The 11,078-nt window shown below is 46.6% G+C and overlaps 1 protein-coding gene across 1 annotated transcript in view; it reads right to left on the reverse strand.

Annotated features, from left to right (window-relative positions):
- gmps (guanine monophosphate synthase) overlaps positions 1-9,770 on the reverse strand; it is a 57,209-nt gene extending 47,439 nt beyond the window's left edge. The window contains exons 1-3 of the mRNA XM_029773795.1: positions 9,475-9,770; positions 6,536-6,711; positions 5,338-5,452 (exon numbers count right to left, since the gene is read on the reverse strand). Of these exons, the coding sequence (XP_029629655.1) occupies positions 5,338-5,452; positions 6,536-6,711; positions 9,475-9,501 (318 nt within the window). The 5' untranslated portion in view covers positions 9,502-9,770. The remainder of the gene's footprint in view (positions 1-5,337; positions 5,453-6,535; positions 6,712-9,474) is intronic.
- Between the last annotated feature and the right edge of the window lie 1,308 nt (positions 9,771-11,078).

Raw genomic sequence — 11,078 nt, forward strand, 5'->3', positions numbered from 1 at the left:
TGTACCTCGTCTCTGAGCTTGCGGATGAGCTCTGTGTCGTTGTGGTGTGTTTTGATGACCTCTGCCTTGCCGCTGGCGAGGTGAGAAGCACTCTCTATGAGGTCTGGCCTCAGGGTGCCCTGGGCTAGGAACACCTCTTCCGGCTTCAGGTTCATCTCCCCTATCACCTCATTGGCCACCTACAGACGCCAATCACACACAAAGGAAGTCCATTCATAGTATTAGATTATTTTTTTTAAAGAGGGACAAACAGACAGAGGCAGATAACAGACAGAACAGACAGAGACAGATAACAGACATAAGCAGATAACAGACAGATAAGACAGATAACAGACATAGGCAGATAACAGACAGAAGCAGATAACAGACAGATAACAGACAGAAGCAGATAACAGACAGAGGCAGATAACAGACAGAAGCAGATAACCAGATAACAGACAGAAGCAGATAACAGAATAACAGACGAGGCAGATAACAAGAGATAGGCAGATAACAGAGAGACAGATAAGACAGAAGCAGATAACAGACAGAGGCAGATAACAGACAGATAACAGACAGAAGCAGATAACAGACAGATAACAGACAGAGGCAGATAACAGACAGAAGCAGATAACAGACAGATAACAGACAGAAGCAGATAACAGACAGATAACAGACAGAGGCAGATAACAGACTAGGTTGAAGATAAATGTTAGGACAAGTTATGATTCCATGTGGAAGTTATTTGAAAATAAACAGATTCATGGGACCAGCACCGTTGCTATAACTACCAGCACCGTTGCTATAACTACCAGCACCGTTGCTATAACTACCAGCACCGTTGCTATAACTACCATAGCTGGTCCGTTGTCGTGGCATATTAGAATCCTCTAGCCGTTGTCATCTTCAGCTGAAGACAGACAGGCAGTACCTTGACGAAGGTGTCTCCGATGATCTTCCTCTTCTCCTCTGGGTTGGTGGTCATGTGAGGGTCTTGCTGATGCGTTTCCGTGGCGTCCGGTCTTCGTCGGAGATGGCAGGGTCGTCGTGCCGTTATAGAAAGTGTGTGCTGTCGTTCACCACTGGAGGAGAAGAGATTACACAGACCCACAAAGAACTTGAAAACAAATCAAACATTATAACTCTCATATCTCCCATGTGTGCCATCACAGCAGTAAGATGTGTGGCCCGTTGCCATGAGAAAAATGGAACCAGTGGAACACAAACAACATTAAATAAACAGATAAGATAAGTTGTATTCTATCTTTATACTTCAACTACTTGCACGTTGTCACAACACATAGCCATAAATAAATAAATATATATATATATGAGAGAGAGAGAGGACAGGCACATGTATGGTCTGGTTGAAGACTGACAGCTACATTCCACAATGCTACATTTGAGTCATTCTGGACATGTGTGGGACAGCAGCTTGGCTTGACCTCTCACCTTTGAGGTGTTGACGCCTAACTTGACCCCTCACCTTTGGGTTAATGCCCAGTTTGGATTGACCTCTCACCTTTGAGGTTGATGCCCAGTTTGTGAGGGCCTCCTCAACGCTCTGGCATCTCTCTTTTTCCTCATGAAGCCGTTGTCGATGGTGCACCGCGATGACCTGCTTCCTGTTCAAGCTTGTTCAGCAGGGCCGTACACCCGTGGAGTCCCCCCTGCCACTCATCAGAACCTGGGGACAACATTGGAACCAGACATGTCAATCAACAGAACTAGAATGACTTCAAAACCCACAGATCTCTGTTTCTTCACCTCCCGCCCGTTTCTGCTCTCTGGAGGGACAAACCCACTTCTGGAGCAGAGAGTCGATCACAATGGATGTTTCAAGCAGAGGAACACAGTTCAATATCGCTTGTCTACTTTCCTGTGTTTAAAATAGCTCAAGATTAACGTACTACAACCCTCCAGGGGTCCTATGTTACTATACTATGGGGCATATACCTGGCCCACATACTGGCATCTAACCATAGTGTAGATTCTCACCAGTACTTTGGACTTGCAACTTTCTCCTGGATCTCTGTGATGCAGGGACTGCTGGCGATTCTGGACGGTGAACGTTGGAGGTGCATCCGGCGATTTCAAACAGGAAGTTACGTAATATCTCTGTGCCCCGCTCTGTCAGTTCCACTTCCGGGTGAAACTGGGTTCCCATACAGTTTCTTCTGCTCGTTGGCAATACCGGTCGGAGAACAAACGGTGGGGGGGCAGTGGTGAGGTGTGGGAATGGTCAAAGGGTAGGGAGGAAGAGCATTGAGGGCCAAGGTCTTCATGATCATATTGTGGAATTGACTGAAATTAGGGAAGTATGGTGGTAGACTAGGATCCTAGGCCCAGGATGCTTTCCCAGAATGCTTACCTGCAATGATGCTCCCTGACTGGGCCACCACCTTGAAGCCATCGGCCACCTTGTCCACACTGTCCCATGAGTCAACAGCACCAGCTCCTCTTTCTGCAGCCCCTGACAACAATCAGGTGACAGACAGAGTCAAAGGTCAGAAAGGAAGTACACTCACACACAATCACAATGAAACAATTCCACCCATATCTGGAACCAGAGGGAAAAAGTGGCAGCAAGCATCAAATCAAATTGTATTAGTCACATGCACCGAATACAGCAGGTGTAGACAGAGTGAAATGCTTACTTAAAAGCTCTTAACTTTTCTTAACTGCATTGTTGGTTAAAAAAGTAAACTAAACTGTACAAAATAAACTGAAGTAAAAATTAAAATTAAAAATTAAAGGAGCACAATAAAACAACAGTAGAGGCTATATACAGGGTGTTACGGTACAGAGTCAAGTGGAGGCTATATACAGGGGGTACCGGTACAGAGTCAATGTGGAGGCTATATACAGGGGGTACCGGTACAGAGTCAATGTGGAGGCTATATACAGGGTGTTACGGTACAGAGTCAATGTGGAGGCTATATACAGGGTGTTACGGTACAGAGTCAATGTGGAGGCTATATACAGGGGGTACCGGTACAGAGTCAATGTGGAGGCTATATACAGGGGGTACCGGTACAGAGTCAATGTGGAGACTATATACAGGGTGTTACGGTAAGAGTCAATGTTGGTCGAACTAACATGTACATTTAGGTAGAAGTAAAGTGACTATGCATAGATAAGAGATTAGTGTGGGGGGGGGGTCAATGCTAAAGGTTCAGGTGTCATTTGATTAGCTGTTCAGGAGTCTTATAGCTTGGGAGTAGAAGCTGTTCAGAAGCCTTTTGGAACTCAATGTGCTTTGTGGTCCAACTGTGTGTAATGTCTGAGAGGGAGGACTGTGGTTTTCTTATTTTGGAGTGTTTGTGTGACAGCCACTGAAACGATGTGACTGTTGTGGAATTTTTGGGTCCAGTCGGCGTCAAACACATGGCTCTGGGACAAACCCACGGTTAAAAAAAAACTTTGTTCTTGAAATAGCCTCTGAGTGGTTCTGGTGAAACTCTTTTCTAGCTGTCTACTCTGAAGATCTTTAGTTGTTCTTAACCCCCTGAAGAGAGAGCAGGTGTTGTCCAGTCCGATGTTGAACACTCCATCCTCTCTCACACTCTTCCTGTGTACTGTCCTCCTCCAAAAACGTTATTCATCATCTGGGAGAGGACATCATTAGCCTCTTAAAATCAGTTGTTTTCCATTTTTTTAATTATTGATTGAAAGATGTCATTTAAATTTATATGTATAAGAAAAGTGATTCTTAGCGGGTTTTTTTATTTTTAGGTAATTGACTGTAGGTGGTGAAGTCATGAACCCTGAGTTTTATGCTAGGGGATTCTGGGCAGAGGTTTATGTACAGTGCCTTTCGGGAAAGTATTCAGACCCCAACCAGTTTGTTACGTTACAAGCCTTATTGGATTGAATAAAAAGGAAGTAATCAGCATCTACACACAATACCCCATTATGACTAACAATTATAAAACGGAAATGCCTTATTTACAGAAGTATTCAGATCCTTTGCTATGCTGACTTGACATTTAGCACAGGTGCATCATGTTTCCATTGATCATCCTTGAGATTTTTCTGTACAACCTTGATTGGAGTCCACCTGTGGTAATTCAATTGATTGGACATGATTGGAAAGGCACACAACTGTCTATATAAGGTCCCACAGTTGACAGTGAATGTCAGAGCAAAAACCAAGCCATGAGGTCGAAGGAATTGTCCGTAGAGCTCGGAAAAAGGATTGTATAGAGGCACGGATGTGGGGAAGGGTACCAAAACATTTCTGCAGCATTGAAGATCCCAAAGAACACAGTGGCCTCCATCATTCCATGAAATGGAATAAGTTTGGAACCACCAACACTCTTCCTAGAGCTGGCCGCCCAGCCAAACTGAGCAATCGGGGAAGAAGGGCCGATGGTCACTCTGACAGAGATCTAAAGTTCCTCTGTGGAGATGGGAGAACCTTCCAGAAGGACAACCATCTCTTTAGCACTCCACCATTCGGGCCTTTATGGTAGACTGGCCAGACGGAAAGCCACTCCTCAGTAAAAGGAACATGACGTCCCGCTTGGAGTTTGCTAAAAGGCACCTAAAAACTCTCAGACGATGAGAAACAAGATTCTCTGGTCTGATGAAACCAAAATTAAACTCTTTGGCCTGAATGGCAAGCGTCACGTCTGGAAGAAACCTGGCACCATCCTCACGGTGAAGCATGGTGGTGGTGGCAGCATCATGCTGTGGGGATGTTTTTCAGCGGCAGGGACTGGGAGACTAGTCAGGATCGAGGGAAAGATGAACAGAGTACAGAGAGATCCTTGATGAAAACCTGCTCCAGAGCTCTCAGGACCTCAGACTGGGGCAAAAGTTCACCTTCCAACAGGACAAGGATCCTAAGCACACAGCCAAGACAACGCAGGAGTGGCTTCAGGACAAGTCTCTGAATGCCCTTGAGTGGCCCAGCCAGAGCCCGGACTTGAACCTGATCGAACATCTCTGGAGAGACGTGAAAATAGCTGTGCAGTGACGCTCCCCATCCAACCTGACAGAGCTTGAGAGGATCTGCAGAGAAGAATGGGAGAAACTCCCCAAATACAGGTGTACCAAGCTTGTAGTGTCATACCCAAGAAGACTTGATGCTGTAATCGCTGCCAAAGGTTTTTCAACAAAGTACTGAGTAAAGGGTCTGAATACTTATGTACATTCAATATTTCCATTTCTTTTTTATTTTAAATAAATTGGCAAACATTTCTAAAAAACGTTTTGCTGTCATTGAGGTATTTTGAATAGATTAAGGGGAAAAAACTATTTAGAATAAGCCTGTAACCAAACAATGTGGAAAAAGTCAAGGGGTCTCAATACTTTCCGAAGGCGCTGTATGTGTATTTCTCAGGGCCCTCCTACCTGCATTCCATAGCAGATACCCAGGACAGGCTTTCCAATGGTAAATATGGCAGGGTCAAACCAGGGGGCATCCTCAGCATACACAGAATTAGGACCGCCAGAGATGATGATGGCTCTGGAGAGAGAAAGGGGGAGGAGTAAAGAGTGAAGAACGAGGGAGGAGAAATATTCAAAGACAAACAATCTATTTCTGTATGGCTCAGTCGGTAGAGCATGGTGCTTGCAACGGCAGGGTTGTGGGTTCGATTCCCGGGACCACCCGTATGCACTCATGACTACGTCACTTTGGATAAAAGCCTCTACTAAATGGGATTTAAAATGTAACCATACTCAAGAGTAGTCATTTTCAGGACTAGTAACATACACACAAACATGAGTCTGCTCATCGATCAGACATATGTCTGTTTAAACTGAAGCATTCTAGAATGGTGTGGGTACATCTATTCTGTAGGGGTGGAGTGATGATTTCTCACAAACTGTAATGGAAAAAATAGTGTCTCCTAAAAAGCTCTCCGTCTCACTCCTCTGCAGAGAGATGGGGACCTGTCCTAAGCAGTAGAATGCTGTGTGAACACTCCCTCCCTTCCTTCAATGTCAGACAAAATATATAGAAACATGTAACACACTTACAAAGACCTGCTTAGTCTAGTCACTGGTCTGTGCAGACTCTCTCTCAGGCTGTCCTGACCACTGTGTTCCTTTAATATAGAACTGCAGACTCTCTCTCAGGCTGTCCTGACCAATGTGTTCCTTTAATATAGAACTGCAGACTCTCTCTCAGGCTGTCCTGACCACTGTGTTCCTTTAATATAGAACTGCAGACTCTCTCTCAGGCTGTCCTGACCACTGTGTTCCTTTAATATAGAACTGCAGACTCTCTCTCAGGCTGTCCTGACCACTGTGTTCCTTTAATATAGAACTGCAGACTCTCTCTCAGGCTGTCCTGACCACTGTGTTCCTTTTATATAGAACTGCAGACTCTCTCTCAGGCTGTCCTGACCACTGTGTTCCTCCACAGACTTCAAAGACGATGGACAGAAAGAGGAGATCTTGGAAATTATCACACTAGTGTTATTGTTCTGACAGGTTCTCTCTTTCACACCATATGCATTTTTCTTATTCATTTCAAAACGTTCGGTCCAGGTTTGTTGACTTGTAAATGCCACCTAGGTGCAAGTGTGCTGTCAGTCAGTCTCACCTGAAGCCTTGTTCTCTGATGGCGAAGGCTGGCGTCTCTAGTGGGAGGATCTCTGAGCGGACAAACAGCTCTCTGATCCGCCTGTCAATCACCTTGCCGTACTGAGCCCCGGCATCCAGGATGACCACCGCCCCCTCACATGAACCATTCTGAGGCTCAACGCTGCTGATGTCCAGCTGGGGGAGAAAAAACACACACACACTGTCCTGATCACGTACGAACACTCAATCAGGACAACAACACAGGCCTACGTGTGGAATAGCCTTCAGCCATATAGACTCATCAAGGGATGTTTTGAATGAAGATACAACAGCCTAAATTCCCAACAGTGGTTGAATCAAGGGGTGTTCAAAAAAGCGTTGCAAAACTTTGTACTCGTTCAAAGACAGGCAAAACATTTGCAATGGTGAATGGCCTCCACTTCACCAACCTCACAGGAACGAGATTCGTTAATGCCATAATGCAATTTGAGACATGTGAGTCTCAGCACTGAGAAGAGGACACACGTGAGGAGACGTTACACACTCATTCAGTCCCTCATGAGGATCACATGAGTCACACAGATGCTAGAGGCCTAACCAGGGGCCAGCTAGAGGCCTTACCAGGGGCCAGCTAGAGGCCTTGCCAGGGGCCAGCTAGAGGCCTTGCCAGGTCCAGTAGGGGCCAGCTAGAGGCCTAACCAGGGGCCAGCTAGAGGCCTTACCTGGGGCCAGCTAGAGGACTGCCCAGGTCCAGTAGAGGCCAGCTAGAGGACTTACCAGGGGCCAGCTAGAGGCCAGCTAGAGGCCTTACCAGGGGCCAGCTAGAGGACTTACCAGGTCCAGTAGGGGCCAGCTAGAGGACTGCCCAGGTGCAGTAGGGGCCAGCTAGAGGACTGACCAGGTCCAGTAGTGGAGGGCTAGAGGACTGCCCAGGTCCAGTAGTGGCCAGCTAGAGGACTGCCCAGGTCCAGTAGTGGCCAGCTAGAGGACTGCCCAGGTCCAGTAGTGGCCAGCTAGAGGACTGCCCAGGTCCAGTAGTGGCCAGCTAGAGGACTGCCCAGGTCCAGTAGAGGCCAGCTAGAGGACTGCCCAGGTCCAGTAGAGGCCAGCTAGAGGACTGCCCAGGTCCAGTAGTGGCCAGCTAGAGGACTGCCCAGGTGCAGTAGGGGCCAGCTAGAGGACTGACCAGGTCCAGTAGTGGAGGGCTAGAGGACTGCCCAGGTCCAGTAGTGGCCAGCTAGAGGACTGCCCAGGTCCAGTAGAGGCCAGCTAGAGGACTTACCAGGTCCAGTAGTGGCCAGCTAGAGGACTGCCCAGGTCCAGTAGTGGCCAGCTAGAGGACTGCCCAGGTCCAGTAGTGGCCAGCTAGAGGACTGCCCAGGTCCAGTAGTGGCCAGCTAGAGGACTGCCCAGGTCCAGTAGAGGCCAGCTAGAGGACTGCCCAGGTCCAGTAGTGGCCAGCTAGAGGACTGCCCAGGTGCAGTAGGGGCCAGCTAGAGGACTGACCAGGTCCAGTAGTGGAGGGCTAGAGGACTGCCCAGGTCCAGTAGTGGCCAGCTAGAGGACTGCCCAGGTCCAGTAGAGGCCAGCTAGAGGACTTACCAGGTCCAGTAGTGGCCAGCTAGAGGACTGCCCAGGTCCAGTAGTGGCCAGCTAGAGGACTGCCCAGGTCCAGTAGTGGCCAGCTAGAGGACTGCCCAGGTCCAGTAGAGGCCAGCTAGAGGACTGCCCAGGTCCAGTAGGGGCCAGCTAGACCGTACAGTGAAGTAGCGGATGCCAAACTTGGAGGCTTTAACCCACCCTTTTAAATTTCTAGTGACTCTATAGATGTTTCTAGCCAGGATTCACAAGCCAATGGACGTTACTTTAGAATAGATAGATCTACACAAGTTGTTTCACAGTTAAATATACAAATATATATGCCTGCCCCTTATGCATGATTGATGTAGGCAGCCATTGATAAATTGATGTGATCAGTCAATGTTACCAAGGGAGATTGTCTTATCATTATGGTTTACAAGCTTAATATTCCTATCAAAACTGTACATTTCTCATGCATTACATTGGGGCATTAGATATGGGCAAAACATGAAATGTACCACTCAAGTAAACTGTGAAATAGAGAGCAGCGGGTCCCCACGTGGTTTCTGACACTACGTGCTTCCGTCAATGAAAAACAACAGGCATTCGCTCGTGTATCAAGCACGGCAAGTGACACCATAAAAGCACTAAAACATTGAATATAAAACCACTTCGATGCCGAGTTGTCACACTGGGCCTGTTTTCCTTGGAAAGTAAAATGGAGTACTTGTGGATATGAAAATAATACGATGGTTGGCCTATGTTGCAGTTGGTACAACTGTGGTGGGTGGACGGACTGGAGACCGGGCGCTAGCTGGCTAACAAGTCATAGTTAGCCATGTAGCGTTAGCTGTCAACCCGATTATTTATGTTCAATTACCCAACAAATGTACATGCTCGTAATACGAAATCTCCAACTGTTGCTATAAGGGTTAAACATGATATAAAGTCCACGACCATCTGAAACTGCTAGCTGTTGTGCTAGTGTGGGTTAACTATATAACGGGCTGTAGCCAACGTTAGCTACATATCCAGCTGTGCGACGGCAGCTAGCTAGCTAGGCTACATTCCACGCGGCTTCTGCTAGCCGACTAGCTAGCAATATGTACACAATGAAAGATGCCACAGTGGCATAAAAGTTACATTCACTGTATGCTGGATGTTTTTTTTAAAACACTCCATAAACATACGTTTAAAAGACGAGGCGACAGGCATCCCAGACGGGGGAGCACGCACGCCGCAAGTTTGCTGAAAACACGACACAGGCCGTAGCTAACCGGGGACTCTCCCAGCGCCCATGAACTGCAGCCAAAACATTTGAACAAGAAACAGGCTGTGTTGCTCCCATAGCGGCACATAGGCCGTTGTTTGACTGACCTTGGTTTCTCCGTTGCACAGAGCCATGGATGACTGTAGCGGAATGAACTCTCCTCCTCGGTCTTCCAGATCTCGTAGGCAACAGAGACTAGTGGGGATGCTCGCCGAGTTGGTGCGCTAACGAGTACTTCACTACTACAATACTCACTGGCTGGCTGTTCGACTTACTTCGCTCAATGCATGTGGCTGTTCCCTCCCTTCTCGGAGAGTAGTGAGTACTAATGGCTGTCTGCGTGGGAATTTGGGCTTTTACGGACGAATTACTCCTGGATAATTCAATGAAAAAGTTTATTATGGAAAATCTTCAGCAGTTTACCAGCGGAAGAAGTGCCCTATGTCCAATTGTCTATATCACGTGAATAATTTAGATCGGCTATGTAATTACATAGCGGATTAAAACTCCAACTCCATGGTGAAATAACTTACTGATGAACTCCTTCACCATAGAGTGGAGTTTAGTCCGCAATGTAATGAAGGATTTATGTTATCCTAGGGCACTAGGCCTAAATCATAACACCCCTTACCATGATGTTGACCGCCATGAACTTTAACAGAAATAGCACCTCTGTGTTCCTCTGGGGCCCCAACACCTCAGCACCTTCATATAGCAGCCATAGCATCTACTGTAACCCTTGAATCCAGAACTACGTCATTGGGAGACAAGGGGCACACAATTGTGTCAATTTATCAAAGACACAAAGGACAAAAAACAACACTCAAAATGTGGTTTAAAACCATTTAGAAGACAGCCACTCTCCAGGGAAATCATGACAAAGAAATAGCAAGGGATGTATCCATTCTCTTTGTGTGTGTGTTGGTTTTAGTTGTCTGGTGGATTTTTGCAGGCTGGGCTACTACTCTCCTTTTGTCGGTAGGGTAAAGTAGTAGACAGGGAGAATCAGATCCAGCCTCCAAGAGGCCTCTTTGGTTTCAGGTGAGCGCTGTGTGCTAGCTGTCCCCCTCTCTTTCTCCTATCAGTGGAGGGGATAATTTTGGATCCCTCTGTGGGTGAAGTGTAACAGGAGCTATGAAAGGAAATCCAGACACCAGTAAGTCGTGATCATAGATTCAACTTCAACTCGAGGAAACAGAGTATTTGCACACTCACTGCATGTAAACCAGGTACACTGCATTTAAACATGGTACACTGCATGTAAACATGGTACACTGCATGTAAACATGGTACACTGCATGTAAACATGGTCCACTGCATGTAAACATGGTACACTGCATTTAAACATGGTACACTGCATTTAAACATGGTACACTGCATGTAAACATGGTACACTGCATGTAAACATGGTACACTGCATTTAAACATGGTCCACTGCATGTAAACATGGTACACTGCATTTAAACATGGTACACTGCATTTAAACATGGTACACTGCATGCAAACATGGTACACTGCATTTAAACATGGTACACTGCATTTAAACATGGTACACTGCATGTACACATGGTACACTGCATGTAAACATGGTACACTGCATTTAAACATGGTCCACTGCATGTAAACATGGTACACTGCATGTAAACATGGTACACTGCATGTAAACATGGTACACTGCATTTAAACATGGTCCACTGCATGTAAACATGGT

Source organism: Salmo trutta, chromosome 13 (genome assembly GCF_901001165.1).
Source record: "Salmo trutta chromosome 13, fSalTru1.1, whole genome shotgun sequence".
In the NCBI taxonomy this organism is placed as follows: domain Eukaryota; kingdom Metazoa; phylum Chordata; class Actinopteri; order Salmoniformes; family Salmonidae; genus Salmo; species Salmo trutta.